Here is a 20,033-nt window from a genome sequence, read left to right on the forward strand (position 1 = left end):
TGCTCCCATAAATGTTCTATTAATGCATCACAAAGTTTAAAATGAGCATTTTTGTCCTTAATTTTTTTATGTCTAGCTAAAAATTGTTCAAATCGAAGGTTTTCATCTATCACCATTTATGTCGTGGGAGTTGGAGCCTCAATGCACCTTGAATTGGTGCATTAAGATCACGTTCATCCTCAATTATCATGTTGTGCAGTATAATACATATAGTCATTATATCATGTAGCACTTCATTTCTCAAAAAGCGTGACGGTCCTGCAATAATTGCAAAACTTCAAATGCACATTTAACATCTTTTCGACATGATTATTGTTTCATCGCGATTAATTATTATGTTATGTATTGTATTTTATCTTGTATTTAAATTATTATGTTATGTATTGTATTTTATCTTGTATTTAAATTAAATTTTTTATCTTACCATTTTAATTTTGTGTATTTTTTATAATGAAAATTAATAATAATTTTTTTTATTATTGATGAAAATTAGAAAAAATTTAAAAATACTATTAATATGAAATAAAAATAGTATATATTAAATGATATATATTTTAAAAATATTATATTATATTTAAAAAGAATTATGAATATTAGATATTTAATTAATGAAATTATATGTAAAATAATATGTTAATTAGAAAGTAATGGAAATAATAAAATATTGAAAAAGTGAAATGGAAAGTGTGAATAATAGTTCTCCAAATTATTCAACTCTCTAAATTTGAAGAATCGAGAGTGATTTGAAGGTGGATTGAAGTACCATTCTCTATTTTACTCTCCAAATATAGAGAATAGAGAATAAAATAGAGGTGAGTTGAAGATGGTCTAAGCATTATTACTGACCACTCATCAACAATAGCCCCACCACCCCAATCTGATCATAAGAAAATGAAAGATCACGACTTAAATGAGCATGTGCACCTTGGGATATTCAAAGAAAAGGTCCACTTTCACTTCTTAAACGCAATTACAATATTTAATGAAATTTCATAAGTGGAGTTTGAAAAAAAATAGAAGGCATACAGACGTTAAGACATTAATATTGTCTCGTGAAAATAAAAAAAATCATTTTTAATAGATGAATTCTATTTTAATTTTATAAATAGTTATAGCAAAAGTTTGGGTCGTGGTCACTAAAAGAATACCACTTTGTCAAAGAATATGGATTATCAGTGTTCCACCTAAAGATAATGAATTGTTTTGAACCTATGTGAAAGATAAGAGACCAGTTTAGTCTAAAGCGAAATATACTAACATTATTTTGTGCCTTTCTCCGTGCAATAGCAAAGCGAGCTTCTTGACCACGATGTGCGCCAGGCTTTTCCGATTGTACATTGTAAGTTGTAACTAACTGAAACATCCGTTGAGAAGTTACAGAAACATCAGTCTGGTCCCTATCAATATTTGTATTGCACTTATGTCCTCATCATAATGTAAAGATATGACGTTTGAATCTAATCCTACTCTAAAAGCTAACTCATGAGAGGAGAAGAATTGACCATGTCCAACTGGAGCATAGATCGGAAGCTCAAACATGAATAAACCCAACTTTAATAACATATAAAAATATAACATATGAGCCTAACTCAATCCAAATATATAACACCAGTCCATTATCTCAATCAATGTGGACTCTGACCCACACTAACACATGAAAATGATGGATAAGTGATGTTACTAATCATACATTACCCAATGAAGCACAATTTCCACTTTGGAGCTATCTTTTCTTTTTTCCTCTTTCATTCATTTGAGGATTTCTCTCCAAAAATAGTAATATTATTTCCTTAATTAATTTATTTCGAAAACAATTATGCATTTCTACATTTGAATTTAAATCAACATTTTACTTTTAATGAAAAAATTTCATAATCACACAAATATTAGGTCGTGAAACATTTTCATCAGAACCTCTTTCAAAGTAAAATTACCCTATATATAGGTTAAAATTGTAGATGTTAAATCCTTTTCACTTTCTTTGTATGCTCATTTCTTTATATAGTGGCTTTTATAAGAACAAAAATCACTGATCTAATTACTCCCTGCGCCATCTTTTTGCGGTAACGTAGATCAGTTTTCTCTACGTAACAGTATTAAACTTTGAAGTGATTGCATCGAGTTATGGCAAATCGTAATGTACCAATCCCACGTCGACAGCTGTACATCGGCGGAGAATGGAGAGAACCGGTCAAGAAGAACCGGATTCCGATAATCAATCCGGCTACTGAAGAAATCATCGGTACATCCCTAGATGATTAGCATACGCTATTTTTTCCTCAAATTGTAATTTGATCGTGCCTTTTTTTTCTGTTGAATGTTGGTGAAGCACGTGAAAATACTTTTGTTCCGATGAGAGATTATGTTTAAATTGGATTTTCAGGGGATATTCCGGCGGCGACCGCGGAAGATGTGGATATAGCTGTGGAAGCAGCACGGAAAGCGATTGCTCGGGATGACTGGGGTTCTACAACAGGGGCACAACGCGCAAAATATCTCCGTGCTATTGCTGCTAAGGTTGTGTACTGTTCTGCATTGACATCTTAATTTTACATATTCATGATTTTTTCAGGAATTTTATTAGAACCCTGGAATCTGGATGAAGGCAGTTACTAGTCCAGAAACAGAGATATTTCAATGCTGATTTCGTAATTATGTATGAGTTCGGAACAGTGTGAGCTCAAATTATACAGGATTCAGAAACTGTATTCTCTGAGTTACAGCGAGATCGCGGTTGCTTCTGTTCTTGAAGGATTGAACTCAGGTGTAGTGAAACTTTTAGGCGTAAAAGCTAGTTGATTGCCTCTAAGTACTGCTAGTGTGTCGACAGATAATTAAATCTTTCTCCATTGAAGGATAGCTAGCTCTGAGAATGCCAGGTCTACTACGTACATAAAACTCAATTTTCTTTTCTATAGATAAACTATTGAGTATTGGAGTGAAACAAGTCTCCAACTGGAGCAAACTGAACGTAAATGATTTGATTTGAGATTAAAGCATAGTAATAGGTTTAGTGTATATGTAATATTACATTTGTGATTCCTCCAAGCTGTTTTAGATTGTCCTAAGCACAAATTTTATCCACTATAGATGCCTGAAAAACTGTGCAGCTGTAGATGTCACGGAGGAGTCATTTTAGGGGCATCTACCTTACTACTTTGAGAAAAACAGGAAATTTCCACTCAAGTAGATTATGTTCTTGGATACTAGTGAGCTGCTGTATATGAAGCATGGTGTTGGCAAGATATTGGGACATTCTTCAGGACTAATTGACTATTCTGCTTTTCTTTAAATGTTCATTTGCTAACTGATTTAGATTATTTTTTTCATAGGTACTGGAGAAGAAATCCGTACTTGCAACACTTGAATCCCTTGATAGTGGAAAAACATTGTTTGAGTCTGCTGCAGATATGGTACTTTCTTGCATAAATGAGATAAATATATAGTTTGCTTCAACTTGATGTACACAAATTTATTCTATGTGCTGTCTTATATTTCAGGACGATGTCGCAGGATGTTTTGAGTACTATGCAGACCTCGCTGAAGCTTTGGATTCGAGAAGGAAGACTCCTGTCAATCTTAATTCGGATTCATTTAAAACTTATGTTCTTAGAGAACCTCTTGGTGTTGTGGGATTGATAACTCCATGGTAGGTGCCATTTCTCAGAGTTATTACAGTTTTTTTAGTTTTACAAACCACATATTGATCAGGCAGATGTTTGTGGTGGAACTTCTGCATTTAACTAATGTTTTCTGTACATTTATATATCCACTGGTTGTTTTCGTGTCATTGACAAGCTAAAAGTAAGTCATTACACTTTATCTGAGGTGGTTTGGTTAGTTCTTAAAATGTTGAAATATGGCGAAAATGAAGAATATTCAGTTAACCTAGTTGTCTCCTAGTTCAACAATATATTTCATTGGAAAAGTTGGACCATAATCCTAATAAATGAACAATGAGAATGACATTCAAGTATACTTTTCCAAGTCAATGATCATTTTGTTTTCATAATGAAGGAATTATCCATTGTTAATGGCCATATGGAAAGTTGCCCCTGCTCTGGCTGCTGGTTGTGCAGCAATACTTAAGCCGTCTGAACTAGCATCAATGTGAGTCCTTATAGCACATCATCTTCATTATCTATATCCTTGATCCGCATCATTTGCTTCTTTAATTAAATGACTCTGACATTCAATTGTAGTACCTGTTTGGAGTTGGGTGAGATCTGTAGAGAGATTGGTCTTCCTTCTGGTGCCCTTAACATTTTAACAGGATTGGGGCCTGAAGCTGGTGGTCCTTTGGCATCTCATCCTCATGTGGACAAGGTTTGCCTGTTTCCTTTTCGAGTTTGTCTTTTGTATATTTATCGAATCTCACATAAAATATGTTGAAATGATTTTTAAAATTTTTGGTGACAGATTTCATTTACAGGAAGTGGACCTACAGGATCTAAGATCATGACTGCTGCAGCTCAACTTGTTAAAGTACGCTTTGTCGTAAATAAGTAATCTTTTAGGTTCTAACTGGCAAAAAACTTGCTGGCGTGAGGGTGGATTAATTATTGCTAAGCCCTTATGTTTCATTTGCAGCCAGTTAGTCTTGAGCTTGGTGGAAAAAGTCCAATAGTTGTGTTTGACGACATCGATAACCTTGATATAGGTTTGTTCTTTTTAAATTGTACACACGACCATTTGGTTAAGAAGTTAACTTCACCCTTTTGTTTAGGAATATAATCTTGGTTCTTGATCCTATGTTCTTGGTTGTCTAATGCAGCTGCTGAGTGGACTCTTTTTGGTATCTTTGCGAATACTGGTCAAGTTTGTAGTGCAACATCACGGCTTATAGTACAGGTAACAAGTGTTAAATGTGGATGAGGTCCACATATTTAGTCACAGTGTTTTCCTTTGGTTAACTCGGTCCTGGATTGGCACTATTTACAAATTATCTAGGAAGTACCTCTCGGAACACCTCTGTGTGTGTGTATGTTCGTCAAGTCATATCATGCTTGGCAGTGTAATAGGAATGTGAAGTTCAACTCTTTAGCACTTTGTGAGAGAGGGTTATGCCTGAGAGAAGATCACCAAAATTGCCACTCAGTGATTCAAATTGTGTGACACTGTCTTACATGCCTATTTCTTGGAAAAATTTGGGACTCCAGTTCATTTACTTTGTTTTCATATGAACAAAAAGATTGTTCAGGGTGGGAAAGATAAATTTATTTCCTAAACGTGAGCTGATGTGGATTGCTAGGGTGCAATTTTTTTTAAAAAATTGGGTATCAATTGATTTATCTAATGAAAAAAACTTTATAAAGTTAGAAATTGCATGGAGAGTACTATCAAATTACAAACTAGAATTCAGTAAATAGTAAAAAGGTGTAGCAAATATGAGTATATGAGATGGGATGTGGCCTTCCCAAGAAAAATATGATCTAGTAGATGTTTTACTATACATAGCATATCAAGGCCAGACGTGAATGCTGATTACATTAGTTCTAACTTACAAAAACTGTAGCATTTCCCGGTCTTTTTGATGTATTCTTTTGTGGTATTTTCCTTTCTGTTATCTGCCATGTTGATACTTTTCTTAAAATCAAATTCTGAATATTCCAGGAAAGCATTGCTTCTGCATTTTTGGACAGGCTGCTTAAGTGGACCAAAAACATCAAAATCTCCGATCCTTTGGAAGAAGACTGCAAGCTTGGTCCTGTCGTCAGTGCTGGACAAGTAAGAAATCGCATGTAAAATAGGATATGTGGTTCTCTAACTATAAAGTGCTTCATAAACAAAACGTAGATGTTTAATACTGAGTTGACACAGTAACTCATTAGACGACACTGCTTTTGGTTTGTTATTTTCTAGCGGATCTTGTAGATGGAGTGGTCACACAATTTGTAGACAATATATATGTACTAATTTTTGTTAACGTGCAGTATGAGAAGGTATTGAAGTTTATCTCAAATGCCAAAAGTGAAGGTGCAACCATTCTTTATGGTGGCGAACGGCCTCAGGTAAAAAAAAAATCCTTTTTAGCAAAAGCCTGCAGATGCTTTAATTTGTTTGTCAATCTTTTGTAAAACAACGGAAGTCATCACAATTGAATTGCAGCATTTGAAGAAAGGATATTATGTTCAGCCAACTATTATTACTGATGTTAATACCTCAATGGAAATCTGGAAAGAGGAAGTATTCGGACCTGTTCTTTGTGTCAAAACATTCAAAACTGAAGAGGAAGCCATTGAACTAGCAAATGACACCAAGTGAGTTGCCTAATCAGACTGATGTTAACCATGTTTTTTTGTTCTTCCATTTTTACCTTTTTAGTTAGTTGGAACTAAGTTTTAGTCATTTTAGTATGTTTTCTTTGGATCCACTGTTTTCTAGGAGTATATTTATATGCCAACAGAAAATAGAGCAAACTTTAGTTGTTTGTTGTTGATTTTTTCCTCCTTTTTTCATAGGTATGGTTTGGCTGCTGCTGTTATGTCAAAAGATGTTAAAAGGTGTGAGAGGTTTACAAAGGTGGGAGCTAGTATTTCACATTTGCTACAAGCAATTCCTTTATAAATCAATATCAGAAGGCGATTGACCTGTTGTTAATTAACTGGAATTTAATTTGCAGGCATTTCAGACAGGGATCATCTGGATTAACTGTTCACAGCCAACCTTTAATCAGCTTCCATGGGGTGGTAAAAAGCGTAGTGGTTTTGGACGTGATCTAGGGGAATGGTAAGCACTCACTAATCTGAACTCACATTGTATAAGAACTAATAAAGTGAAAAATGTTCTTTACCAAAAAAAAAGTTTCATTTTTCAATGCACGAACTTGAGACCTCTGATCTGATCTGATCTGATCGGACTGATAAGTGATAATCGTTTGTGCATTGATGCAGGGGTCTTGAAAGTTTCTTTAACATTAAGCAGGTGACAGAGTATACTTCTGCTGAACCATGGGCTTTTTACAAGTCACCTTCAAGGAACTAGTGAAAGAGAGTTTGTCCATAAAGCAGTTTTAATAATGTGCAAAACTAAACTCTAGTCTATTAGAATTGTTTGATTTGCTCGTTAATCAATAAATAGTTTTAATAAACCTTAATCGAATAGAGACAATATCAAAGTAGCTTTTCTATTCTATTTGTATCTCGGGTTAGGCCCTTCTTTGGATCCAGTGTGAACACGGGATATTTTGTTTGTCATACCCAAAATTTTATTTTTCTTCAAAACGAGTTACTTCCCAACCTTTATTTCTTATAAAAAAATTTAAAGAAAAAACAAAGAAAGTACCAACTACCAAGTTGTCCTTCAGTGCGTACCCACTTTTCAAAATAATCAAAAGAAAGAATATAATAGCACCAATATACTCCCCCCTTTTCACTTTCCATGCGTCGGTCGCATTTGATGTGTAATGTGCATAAAAATTAGAATATAAAGAAAAAGATTCTTTTAATTTTGTTATCTTAAATTAAATACGTGCATAACAAAATAAAAATACCTATATTCTTAAACATATCATATTATCTTATATTAAAGTACTATTATTAAAAGTAAAATAGAAATATGATATATTTTTTTGAAACAAACTAGAACAAAAAATAAAAGTAAAATATACTATTTCATTTTAAATGACTTTTCAAAAATGTCGACAAATATATGAAAAGTGTTAGTAGAGAGCCCATCCCTCATGCTCTTATGAAAGACGTAAAAGGGAATTTACGACGAATGAAAAGCGAATGCATATCAAATCCTTCAAAAATAATCATGTCTATAAAATTAATATTATTATTTTTAAAGAGTCCGTACAATAACCATTTTGCAGAACAATTAGTAGGAAATTTCCTTGATAGATACTCCCATTTATCTTCCTATACAATTTCCCCAGGCAAGAGTCAAGCAAAGCAATACAAAGACTTCAAAAGTCAATGACTCATTTCCTCTACATTTCATCCAATCACCAAAAGCTTAAATACCCATTTCCCCTTTACCTTCATTCCATCTCTCCATCCTCAATCTTTCTTCAAAGATTTTTGAAAACTAAACAGTAAAGTTGCAATCTTTAAGCAGCTAAGAAGCAAAAATGGTGAAAATTGGAGAAGGAATTGAAGTCAGAGAAGAGCTAATCAAGAAAGCTTGTAACTTAGCCATGGAAGCTCACAATTTATCACCTGGGATACCTTATATTTACAAGAAAATAAATCGGTCTACTGATGTTGTTTTTGCTTTTGCTGGAACTTTGTCTTTTGATGGTTGGTACAGTAACACTTCTTTTGGAGAGACACAGATTAACACCACTCTGTTTCCATCTTTGAGAAGTGTTGGCACTGAAGAGGTAGCTAAGGTCAATGAAGCATTTGCTAGAAGATTTCAAGACATACTGGACAAATCTTCACTTAAAAAGGAGGTATACATACTGGGGTTCAATCATCTTGTTCTTTCTTAAAACTCCTTTTGTTTCAATTTGTTTGTCTTGATTTTGACTTGACACGAAAAAACTGTAGTGTTTAATATTAGTATAACCTATAGATAAATGTTTTTTACAACTTGAGTGTACACCAGTTAAAGAATCAAATTCTGTGCGAGTCTTTAGACACAGAATTTTTCTTTTTGATTCAAATTTTTTCAAGAGCATTGGAAGTTCTATTCCTGATAGTTCAGTTTGATCAACTTGATTCCCTTTCGTGGCTTTTATGTATTCCCTCCGTCCTAATTTTAGTGTCTTAGTTTGACTAGACACAGAGTTAAAGAAATAAAGGAGACTTTTAAATCTTGTCGTCTTAAACTAAAGATATGTGTAGTCCTATAAATCTTTTGGTCTTAAACTCCTTGTAGAGTGTTGGGATTGGAAAACTTACAAGATATAAAAGATACACTCTTTTCGGAACAAACCAAAAAAAGAAAGTAAGACACTTAAATTGCAAGGAAGGGAGTATTAGTTTAGTATTAGTTTATCATGTCAGTAATATGTTCCAAGTCTAAATAGAGTACTGATTCCTATCATAGATTCTTTCAGGCTAATGACTCTGTAGACTAGGTTAATGGAAATTAATATTCATGCCTTCATCTTTGATTTGGAAAGTGAATGTTGATCCATGGAGTTGTGTTGGTTTTAGGTGGAGAATGCAATGTTAGAAGGAAGACAGGTAGTGTTTGCAGGGCACTCGTCCGGTGGAGCTATAGCTATTCTGGCAGCTCTCTGGTGTCTGGAATGTTGCCGCACAAGACCAAATGGTGACATGTTAGTCCATCCATACTGTATGACTTTTGGATCCCCTCTTGTTGGCAACAAGATATGGTCTCATGCCCTCAGGCGCGAAAACTGGGCTCGTTACTTCATACATTTTGTCATGAAGTACGACATTGTCCCCAGGATGATGCTTGCTCCTCTTTCATCAATTCAAGAATTGCTTCAAGCAATCTCTCCCTTCATCAATCCAAAGTCCCAGTATAATCAGCGCGATGCTGTTGCACGATCAAGTAATGCATTGAATTTCTTTATGACTGTAATGAGGAATGCATCCTCTGTTGCAAGCTATGCTGCATGTAATCTGAAGGGATGCACAAACTTGCTGTTGGAAACTGTTTCCAACATTGTTCAACTCAGCCCTTATAGACCCTTTGGAACTTACATCTTCTGCACTGGGAATAGGAAACTGGTTGTCGTTGAGAACCCTGATGCTGTTCTGCAGTTACTGTTCTATTCCTCTCAATTGAGTTCCGAAGCAGAAACTGCAGTAGTTGTTGCTAGAAGCTTAAACGATCACCTGTTGTATACAAACGAAATGCAAGATAGCTTAGAGATGCAAGATGTCATTCATCTCAACAATCTTACTGATATTCCTTTATCTTCAAATGTTGATCCAAGTGATGAAGTTGCAAGTATGAATTCAGCACTGAATGACCTTGGCCTGGTAAGCAATAGATATGGTTAATTTTTCATTTTCAACAGAATTGTCTATCTTGCTCAAGCTAATAGGCGTTTTCACGTTATCTAAATCTCAGAGCACAAGAGCAAGGCTGTGTCTTCGTGCAGCAGGAGAGTGGGAGAAGCAGAAGAAGAAGAACGAGGAAAAGATTGAACAAAATAAGAGAAGCATCAGGGACGCATTAAGCAAGATACAGGAGTACCAGACCAAGTGTGATATCCGTAAAGTTGGGTATTATGATGCATTCAAGATTCAAAACACTGATGATGACTTCAATGCTAATGTGAAAAGGCTTGAGCTAGCAGGTATATGGGATGAGATCATTGAAATGTTGAAAAGGTATGAGCTCCCAGATAGCTTCGAGGGACGAAGAGACTGGATAGAACTAGGGACACAGTTTCGCAGGCAAGTTGAGCCCTTGGATATTGCAAACTATTACAGGCACTTGAAGAATGAAGATACTGGACCTTACTTGAACAGGGCTAGGCCTAAGCGTTATCGGTTCACACAGAGATGGTTAGAGCATTTTGATAAAGTGCAAGCTGGTGCACGTTCCGAGTCTTGTTTCTGGGCCGAAGTGGAGGAACTAAGAAACAAGCTATTTGCACAAGAGCAAGACAGGGTTCTGAGTTTAGAAACAGCTGCAAATGGCTGGATCCAGAGAGGCCTTCTTGGCGATGATGTTTTCTTCCCTGAATCTACCTATACCAAATGGTGGAAAACACTCCCTCCTCAGCACAAACAGACATCTTGGGTATCAAGGAAAATAACTCCTTAGCGCCTTGCGCCTTAATATCTTGAATAAGATGGTATCCAAGCCAACTTACAGACACCTATAACATTCCACCACGTATATTCCAATGCCCCTAATAAGAGCAGCTAGATGGTATTTGCTTAAGATAATAATAATAGAAAGATAGACTAGCAGCTCCACATTACTTCAATGAGAGTAACCAGACGTATGTAGCTCAGATAATTGATGATGTTTCAACTTTCCTGAGAACTGCTTTACTTGTATGGTAGATTAGTAGCAAGAATAGCAACATTCAAGTATTTAAGGTTGGGATACAACAAACTCACAATTTTTCCATGTACACCGAGAATTTACCACTTGTTTATGTTTTAAGAACCTTAAAGTAACGAAGCTAGCAAAACTTCAATTTTACAACTTCTAATAGGAAGATACCTAGGCAGCATAGTGACAGCAGAAGGTTTCAAATGCACCTTCGCCTTGTATGAGATTTTCTTTCCTCTATCTAAGCCATACTTGGGACTCACTGACAGCCAAGTTCATACAAAAATTTGGAAAAGATAACCTTACGAAACTCGTGAACATCATAATAATGTATAATAAATCATACAGAACCAAACTTGATCTATCAGCCATGGGAACCATGCAAAAATCTCATGTGTTTATCCCTGAAACAAACCAGAGGCTCTAAAGGAATTGAACAACAAGAACAGCAAGGAGAAGATTAGCTGTAGCACAAAGTCTTCTGTTCCATGGAAAAGGAATCAACTTGTACCAGGAAAAAGGAAGCAACACCACATAATTGCTCTCCAAATATCAATTGTCACACTAACATAATCTTGTCAAGATCCAGTAAGTAGACTATATAAAGCTTAGAAAAAGTCTACACGTAAATGTTAGCTTTCAACAAAACTAACCATATTGAAGGACTTGATATTTTTACCAGCTTATGAGAAGCTCAAGGTATAGAACATTTTTCGAGATACTTCCAAATGAACACCCCCAAGAATGATCTAATCCACATGTCCAGTGAGCACACAATGAGTGCACAATTTGAATATAGAACTGTTAGGGAATACAACAAAGATAACAAAAAATAAGAACGTCAAATATACAGCTGAACAGTCTAATCTCAACAAGACTACTTCACTTCATAAATCCCTACACTTTAAAAGTGACTCCCAAAGCGCAAGAACTAAGCATTTCGCAAGCGAATCTAAATATCTATCCTCAAAATTCACTTCTTTATTACCTTGAGGCAGAGCATTGATACATATCTGGTGGCAGTAAACTTATCAGTACATATCTGCCGAACTAAAAGCCCACAGTGTGGTAAGGATGCATTTTGTGGTTCGATTCCAAACTGAATTGAAGAGAAAAGTGAGAGCAATAGACCAGTTAACAGCTAAGTTTGAGGTGTATATATATATATATGTATATATATGCTGTGTATTTTATCAGATTCATAGCAAACAGTCAAGATGAAGAGCCGCAAAAATATTCAAAAAGAAAGATATTCACGCAAAGATTGATGCCCCATTGTTCTCTCATTTTTATTCATGGTAATCTTATAGGAGGTGACGACGTGCTCAAAGAGACGAGGACATTTATACCATCAAATTCAATCTATCTAACCTTTATCCACCTTATCTATTCACATAAGGAGCCTTCTACATCAGCACAAGCATCATATCTATAATGAGAAAAATTATAAGAGAACTTTAACAGTTCCCCTGTGCTTTCAGAATATCTCGATCCTATATCAACATCTAGCTAAGAAAAATTGGAGTCTAACAAAGACAAAGTCAAGCCACACAGAGAAAGAGGACACAACATACACATTTATAGAAAAACAGAATCTTCCTACGACCTTGAGATCATGCTACAGGAACGAGCCACTTGAAACATCAGGCCGCCTGCATCTTTGGTTGTCTCTCCCCCAACCGTGTCATGTTTATACTGCTTCCTGCAAGCTGGACAACGCCCATCCTCCTCAAGAATCTTCTTGTGACAAAAGAGACAAAGCCTAAACCCGCAAGGACAAGGGTGAAAACTTGTATCTGTAAAATCCAAATCCTCACAGCATATAGGACATGATGTCGGTATTGCTGCACTTTTACAGCCCCAGACAGAGCCTCCCCGGTAATGCCGCCCCGAATTCATAGGGAAAGTATACTGTTTTGACAAATTTGGAAGACTTTGGGGACGGAATTCATCATCGGGCCTCCATGCCTGAAAACTGACAGGAAATCCAGGTATAGTTCCTCTGCCCTTGGGATTCTGCTGTGATGTATCCATCGCTGGTACCTTCCCGTCAGAAACTTCTTGTTGAAAACTCATATGCACCTCTGGAGCTGAATCCAAGCTAGAGTTATGCTGCTCCTGCTCCTTATCAGTGGCAGCTAAAGCATCAGCAACAGCTTCCCAATCATCCAAGCAGTCATCGTCCCCTTCGTTATCTTCCTCACTCATACTTACTGAGCAACACCCACCACTACTACTAAAACCACCACTGCTACTACTGCTGCTACTGCTGCTGCCACCAGTGAAATTGGTCCCAGAATAATTTCCTTCCAACACACTACTAGTGTGGCTGGTGGGGCTATTAGAAGGTGAATCAAAATCACTGTAGGTGTTCGTGTAACCCCCATTTTCCTCTGCTTCTCCTCTCGGCTTTATAGCTAACTTCTCCATCAATTGGCCCTTTTCATTAGTAACCTGCATCCCCTGCTCACAAGCCCCACCCCCACCATTAAGTTCCTGCTTGGAGCCTTTATTCTTCCCTACACAAGCCCCAACCACCAAGAATTAGGCACATAAATATAGGAAAGCAACATAACTAATCACAGAAACACAGAAAAGTACCAATCTTGAGATTGATTAATTCAAACACCAAATGCACATACTTTTTTTCCCTTCAAAGATTTTAGGCTGTAGTCATATGCAAACAACTAAAGTTGACATGAAGTTTCACTTAGACACCTCAAGTAGACTGTGTACCTACTACACACTAACAATACCTGAATTTTGTATCAATAAGACACTTGTTGCTGGCATGGCATAATGAGTTAAATACACTCATTTGTAGCGCATTTAAGGGGTTTATTTGGCAAATTTTATTCTATTTTCCTCTTCTTCCTCCCCATTTTTCCAGTCACTACCTCCCACCATTTCCCCAAGCTTAAACTCCTTTAATGGAGGTCAAATTTTCCGACTCAAATTTATTCTAGGATTTGTGAAATAGTGATTAGCTTTATTTTGTCGTGGACATCCAATCTACTTATTAAAAAGTCAAGGAGCTTCTAAAAATTGTTCCAGCAAATCCATCTACCACCATTCCATGTAATAAAAATCATGATGCTTATCTTGGATATGTTATTGCAGCGTTTTCTGTGTAATGGAGTAATAAACATGCAGAAAATTGACATATTTTTTTAAGATCTATTGCTGGCAAATATTGAAACATTGAGTTCTGCTCTTCCATTGGAGCAATGGACGAGTGGTGTTTGTGGTGAACTTTCTTGCTTTTTGTGGAGGACGAAGAAATGGGAGGATGCAGAGGGCGGCGAAGAAGACAATCAAATGGGTGGGGAGGTGGCGGAAAAGACAATGAAAAAGGAGGGGTTTGGCCGTGGAGAAGACAATTTGGATGGGGTTGGGAGGTCTGCTTAATAATCATGTTTTCACTTTAATTTGGGACTATTTTAATATTCAAAATTTTAGTTAAAAGTCCTAAATATAAAAAGATACTTAAATGACTATTTTGTCTAGTGTGAAATCTATTTTTACATGATAAAAAAAGGAACTTTCCAGACACGTCTTTTCCGGATGTCTCCATTCAAGCAACACAAACCAATTAACTTTAACAGGTTGGAGTAATTCTCCACCCACTGACACTATTTTACTATGGACATCAAATTTTTCAACAGTCATACTCTAAATCATAATATATGCAAGGCGTCACAATGAGATAGATGAATACAACATGTATATATAGGCCAAGAACTGGGGAAATTTTTTTGTTCTTGTTCTTGTAGAATTGTTATGACTTTAGAATCACAACAATTGGTATGGCATATATAGGTTAGAAGAAGCCATATGTTCTCCGTAAAATTAGGATTTCTTACCTCGTAGATTTGGGCAAAAAGGCCACATGTCATTGATTCATTGGTCTCTTTGCTATGTGTCATTTTCTTTCTCTTTATTTATTTATTTTGGGTGTGGCGTTTGTATAACATGATCTAGACAGTTACAGTAACTTAAATGACCAATTAATCATTTAATCCACATAAGAAACGTTTTTGCACACACGCCTGAGATTTTTATAAGCAGATGCAAAAATTATCAAAATAGCAAAGGCAAACCCTACTTCAGCTGTTTAAACTGTCTAAGTGAAACTTTGCCCCAAGTGTTGGCATATGACTTCAGCCAAAATTTTAACTCAATGGGTGTGAAATACCCCTGACTAGAACTAATATGACAAAATATTTATTAAAAAAACTTGGTAATTGTATATATTCAAGTCCAAATTCCAAAGAAATGAATTTTAGCCCAACCAAAAAGGGCAGATTACTAAATACTAAAATACATGAAAGATATGCTAAAAAAGGAGAAACTTTAACAACCTTGTGAGAGCCACTGTTCACGTCGAGCATCAAGCTTGCACTGCTTCAACTTAGCCGCCCGATTAACCTGAAATTCACAGCAAATATCAGAAATACATAGCACAATCAAATTAGGGAAAAAATATCCATAAAAGCTTAAATTTTATCAACATGTAAAAGTAAATAGAACAAAAAAAACAACAAATTTAACAAATTGAACAAATTGTTACCCTTTTTTTCTTGCCAAAATCTCTGGGATTAGAGGAAGCAACAGGGATTGAAACATTGACAATTGAATCGGAAACCATTATTGTTAGCTGAGTGGAATCGGTAAATCAAAAATTTGGGAAAAACCCTAAAAATTGATCAGAAAAATATATCTGAAGAATTTAGGTGGATAGGTTTAGAGAGAGAAGATAACGGAAATTTGCTTTGTGTAACGCTTGGCTTTTTCAATATTAGAAAAGTTCTTTCCTATATATAAAAATTAGTGTACCGAAATTGCCCTTGGTTGTTACCAAATCTATACCGCAACCCTGTTTTGTTAAAGTCTCGGAACAAGATTTTATCGAAACTAGTCTTTTAATTCCTCATAAATATCATATCTTAACCATATTTTATTAATGAGATTATATTGAATATGTTATTATTGTTGAAATGTACATAATCTCAAAAAGGACATTCAATAAAAAAAAATTATCCTGTCCGTCCTAGTTTGTATGACATTATTCAGATTTTAAAAATCAAACAAGAAAATTTTTGATCGCGATTTATTCATGTTTTTAAATTTATAATTTGTGTGACTTATAGTATTTTTATGTAGTTTCTAAATATGTAAATTACTTTTCACGGTCTTGGGACTTCCATGTTGGAGGTCTCAAGTTCGAAATCCCTTGCCAACAAAAACAAGAGGTTTGTTCGTTTTGTAGGTCGAGACACCGGATTTGTCTAGTTCAGGTTAGCTCTCTTGTGTGGTTTGCGAGTTATTGCATAGAAACAGGGGTTTTACCCGTATGCACCCGAAGGATAGCGCCTGCAAATTTTCCTTATCATAAAAAATAAAAATAAAACTTAAAGATTATATGTCCAAATTTAATTTTTAAAAATTGACTCTCGATATTCAAACAATGTCATGACAAGAGAAACATTGACATAAACAAATAAGATGTTACTCTATTGTGTCCTCATTATTTGGTTAATCAAAATTATTCTCCAACTACAACTTCTCTAAACTTCTTACAATGTACTACTACTATTTTTAATTAAAACAAAATTATGTATACTAATTCAATTTATTAGTTAAATATGTAAAGTTATTTAGAAAAAATAAATTAATATTAAAATGTGATGTTTTACCATACAAGTTACTATTTCCACATTTGAGTATATATACGCAATGGGCATTTCTCTATCAATGGAAAAGCAGTTAGCCTTGCTTTTTTGCTTATGGACACAAGTTTCCTTTAGAATTACACCAAAAGAACCATATGGGAAACAAAACAAAATGGGCATGTAAGATATGATAAAAGGAAATTACCTAATTTACTATTTTCTACATTATTTTTCATCTTTTGGTTATTGTATTACATATGGTGTGTTGTGATATCTTTAGTACAATAAAATGAACTTGCCTTTTATGGGTGATTGCATACTCAAAAGGAAAATCCATTGACATGCTATCTATGTATGTTACTTGTAAATAGAATTAATAGGTAAATCATACAACTGTGGAACTTCGAATATCGTTGTGGAGAATTTCAGCAACAATATAGCAATGGAAAAATGAATAAACATAACATACCGTCCATCCAATTTGTTTGTTGGATGGAGAAGATTATGAAGTGCTGCTGTGTTTTAAGTATCCTATGGAAAAACTGTGAAAGAGTCGTTACATAATGCGACAAGATTCAGATATACTCCGAAATTTCTGGCAGGACCTCAGCTAGCAACACGATGACCAAGGGTAGGACTTGAAGACGGGTCATTCTTCCTGCTGAACTACAGATCCTTCTTTCTCATTTTTCTACATTTGCAGGAAGAAAAAGGTCATATATCAGAAAGCGTTCTTGTAGAACTAACAATTTAATTAATGAACCATATGATATGTAATATTCAGATTCAGCAAAGATGATCTAGGAGAAACGGTGCACTGTCAGCGTTCAATAGGCCAAAGGCAGAATATGTACAGAAGGTCACCAACAGAAATCACAGAAAATGTGCAGGGAGCATATGTGATGCATAGCCAGGTGCCTGAAACTAGAAGGACATAGTGTTTCAAATTTCATACCAATTAGCAAATATAGCACGTTAGCAAGCACAAAACATGAAGGATGGTCTAGCTGCTTACTTGACTCATTACACACATCAGCCTTAAAGCAGTTGCACATACACAATGAGTGAAGTAGCCAACTTAGAACTAAACAACTCTTCAAGTATGTTCTCAATCAGAACCCCCATGCTCAAATGCATCTTTCAGGAACTCACTAGATCACTAAAAACAATTGCACTTGAATACATCATTAGTGCTCAAGAAATGAAAGCACTTGAGTTGCTAAAGCCTTATAATACTAAAGAAAAAAAGAGATGCATCAACCAACATAAAAACATCAGTTTTTGTGAGCCAGTACTTGGTAGTTTGATAACTAAAATCATTATACCTAATTGGAAAGACTCCAAGAAAACCAAAATAACCATCCACCTATGATGTTGCTTGAACTCTTTAAAAATGTTGACAGGTGCAGGTCGGATCCTCCAAAAGCAAAGCATTATTGAAGAATCCGATACAGGTGCAGCAACATTTTTGGAGGGTCCAAGCAACATAGCCATCCACCTTGCATGTTAGATGGACTCTGAAATATGCCAGCAAAGAGTTCCACTGATCAGTGATCTCTGGCAGCAGAAAATTTTCATTTTTTATCACATTCTTTTCCACTTTGGAAAAGTCCATCATTTACAGTCTGTTTCAAAGAGAGCAGAAGGGTAGGAGATAGGTGTACAAGTGAAAGGTTCTGCTAGATACCTACCCAAGTCCGCTCTTTTAGCCCCTTTAAGAACTAAATGGACAAAATATATCTCTTTATCCCTTCCACTTATTCCAAATAAAAATAATGGGAGGGAGGGACATAAACTAATGAATTTCTCCCTTCTTTACCCTTCTCCTACCCTTAAGTTACTAAACACCTCATTAAAAGTCCACATCCAGCAGTTTGACGATTAACAAGACACAAAGATAGGTATTTCTTCGTATTAATTTTGATAAAACCAACTGACTGATGTTTATCTCAAATAAATCTACCACGGTTAACACAAACTAAATATTAAATTAGAACTTGTTCTGTAAGTGCACAAAAACACTAGAGCTAAATCATATGGATAAGATATAGGGGAAAGGTACAGGCTCTTCCAACGCCTAAATGACAGCTGGAACTTCAGTCCTACCTGTCTGGCACACTGAACAGCATGGTTTTCAAGTAGAAGCCAGAAGCCAGACATGAGGTACTACTCTTGAGCTGAACAATCCTCATTGATGTATTGCGTCAATACAAAGGGGCAAATATACAAAAATCAATAGACAAACAATTGCTACAAGAGAAAGAAAATGATAGTCAATCTTTCAAATTAGTACTAGAAGACATTCTTCGTGACACACTAGGAGCTACTCACTCCGTTTCAATTTGTTTATCTAGTTTTGACTTGATACGGAGTTAAAGAAAACATGTCATGTGGAAAGTTAGAATTAAAGAGTTGCATAAAAGGAAATTGACCTTTCTAAACGAACTAAAAAAAAGGAAAGTAACACAAACAAATTGAAATAGAGTGAGTATGTTAAAGTAGGTAATTCGGGTAAAGTATCAGGTACACTCAAGTCTAATTCTTCACTAAGTTAAAGCATATTTTCAACAACCCAACCAAAAACCCATATCACACACGTTCTACATGGGCAAATTAAAGGCAAATGAATAATCCATGTCACATAGATAAGGAGATAAACGAGGCATGAACTAATTTCTTCGCTTCGATTCCGCCCCTAAAGCTAGCTCCTACTCCTCCTCTTCTCCTTTAGGATAGGATCCTCCTTGGTCCTTTTTACATAACACTCTCGGCCGCAACAAAATCAAATAAGCATGATGGAAGATCAAATAGGGATACTAAAATTGGTTTGAGATATCTTCGCAAATAAAATACACAAAACCCATAAATATTCTCATTTCAAAGGTAAAGGGCATCACAGCTAGAAATCCCACAATTAGGTTTTCCATCAAACAGAAACACAACTAGCAATCATACACTAACTGCTTATAATGGATTGTGGAGGTTACCGATTGGGCTTTATGCCAAGAGAGACCACGGTAGACGTTGACGGAAAATGTCGCCGTCAGATAAATGGTGGTGACGCCGAGCCCCCCTACGAAGGCCTTAAATACCAAGTCCCCTGCCTTGCTTGCTGCTCCCATTTTCCGGCGTTTACCTTCGAACGTTTAGTTGTTGGGATTGAAATGGAGAAGATGACTTCAATATTGCAAAGCACAAAAAAAAAACCCTCTTTTTTCCAACTTGGAAGGGGTTTATGATTACCAACTTTTATTTTCTTGTAAAATTAATGGTAAAAAAGTATATCTAAATAATACTTTTTTCGCGAGTTTACCTCAATTGTCATGGTTCCATTTATCAGATGCGTGTTCGAATACAAAAAAAGAAGTGATAATTTAAGTAGGTAACTGAAACAATGGATAGAGAACTAAAACTCGTAAAAAGATA

At 35.5% G+C, this 20,033-nt stretch overlaps 3 protein-coding genes and 1 long non-coding RNA gene across 4 annotated transcripts; 2 read left to right on the forward strand and 2 right to left on the reverse strand.

The window, feature by feature from the left end:
• Nucleotides 1-1,953: 1,953 nt before the first annotated feature.
• On the forward strand, nucleotides 1,954-7,196 carry LOC125873333 (aminoaldehyde dehydrogenase 2-like). Its single transcript, XM_049554246.1, has 15 exons — nucleotides 1,954-2,242; nucleotides 2,384-2,517; nucleotides 3,333-3,413; nucleotides 3,501-3,649; nucleotides 4,018-4,110; nucleotides 4,203-4,326; nucleotides 4,420-4,485; nucleotides 4,591-4,660; nucleotides 4,775-4,851; nucleotides 5,614-5,727; nucleotides 5,934-6,011; nucleotides 6,109-6,260; nucleotides 6,462-6,522; nucleotides 6,623-6,729; nucleotides 6,894-7,196. The coding sequence occupies exons 1-15, from the start codon at nucleotides 2,125-2,127 to the stop codon at nucleotides 6,982-6,984; spliced, it is 1,515 nt and encodes a 504-aa protein (XP_049410203.1). The 5' UTR covers nucleotides 1,954-2,124; the 3' UTR covers nucleotides 6,985-7,196.
• A 528-nt stretch (nucleotides 7,197-7,724) lies between these two features.
• LOC125873331 (protein EDS1-like) lies at nucleotides 7,725-11,014 on the forward strand. The gene is made up of 3 exons (XM_049554244.1): nucleotides 7,725-8,398; nucleotides 9,108-9,905; nucleotides 9,997-11,014. Exons 1-3 carry the CDS (start codon nucleotides 8,075-8,077, stop codon nucleotides 10,696-10,698), a joined length of 1,824 nt encoding a protein of 607 aa, XP_049410201.1. The 5' UTR covers nucleotides 7,725-8,074; the 3' UTR covers nucleotides 10,699-11,014.
• A 1,272-nt stretch (nucleotides 11,015-12,286) lies between these two features.
• Nucleotides 12,287-15,726, reverse strand: LOC125873336 (uncharacterized). The gene is made up of 3 exons (XM_049554249.1): nucleotides 15,506-15,726; nucleotides 15,297-15,363; nucleotides 12,287-13,454 (listed from the first exon to the last, which is right to left on the reverse strand). Exons 1-3 carry the CDS (start codon nucleotides 15,581-15,583, stop codon nucleotides 12,535-12,537), a joined length of 1,065 nt encoding a protein of 354 aa, XP_049410206.1. The 5' UTR covers nucleotides 15,584-15,726; the 3' UTR covers nucleotides 12,287-12,534.
• Nucleotides 15,727-16,956: 1,230 nt separating this feature from the next.
• LOC125873343 (uncharacterized) lies at nucleotides 16,957-19,839 on the reverse strand. Its single transcript, XR_007447202.1, has 2 exons — nucleotides 19,595-19,839; nucleotides 16,957-17,298 (listed from the first exon to the last, which is right to left on the reverse strand). It is a non-coding gene; the product is annotated as an uncharacterized LOC125873343 (long non-coding RNA).
• Nucleotides 19,840-20,033: the final 194 nt, after the last annotated feature.

This window comes from Solanum stenotomum, chromosome 8, assembly GCF_019186545.1.
Source record: "Solanum stenotomum isolate F172 chromosome 8, ASM1918654v1, whole genome shotgun sequence".
NCBI lineage: Eukaryota > Viridiplantae > Streptophyta > Magnoliopsida > Solanales > Solanaceae > Solanum > Solanum stenotomum.

Coding starts and splice junctions, on each gene's coding strand:
- LOC125873333 (XM_049554246.1), top strand. CDS start 2,125: ATGGCAAATCGTAATGTACCAATCCCACGTCGACAGCTGTACATCGGC. Junction 6,012..6,108: donor ATGGTGGCGAACGGCCTCAG/GTAAAAAAAAAA, acceptor ATTGAATTGCAG/CATTTGAAGAAAGGATATTA. Junction 6,523..6,622: donor GGTGTGAGAGGTTTACAAAG/GTGGGAGCTAGT, acceptor TTTAATTTGCAG/GCATTTCAGACAGGGATCAT.
- LOC125873336 (XM_049554249.1), bottom strand. CDS start 15,583: ATGGTTTCCGATTCAATTGTCAATGTTTCAATCCCTGTTGCTTCCTCT. Junction 15,364..15,505: donor ATTTTGGCAAGAAAAAAAGG/GTAACAATTTGT, acceptor TGTGAATTTCAG/GTTAATCGGGCGGCTAAGTT. Junction 13,455..15,296: donor TGAACAGTGGCTCTCACAAG/GTTGTTAAAGTT, acceptor GGGCTTGTGTAG/GGAAGAATAAAGGCTCCAAG.
- LOC125873331 (XM_049554244.1), top strand. CDS start 8,075: ATGGTGAAAATTGGAGAAGGAATTGAAGTCAGAGAAGAGCTAATCAAG. Junction 8,399..9,107: donor AATCTTCACTTAAAAAGGAG/GTATACATACTG, acceptor TGTTGGTTTTAG/GTGGAGAATGCAATGTTAGA. Junction 9,906..9,996: donor CACTGAATGACCTTGGCCTG/GTAAGCAATAGA, acceptor TCTAAATCTCAG/AGCACAAGAGCAAGGCTGTG.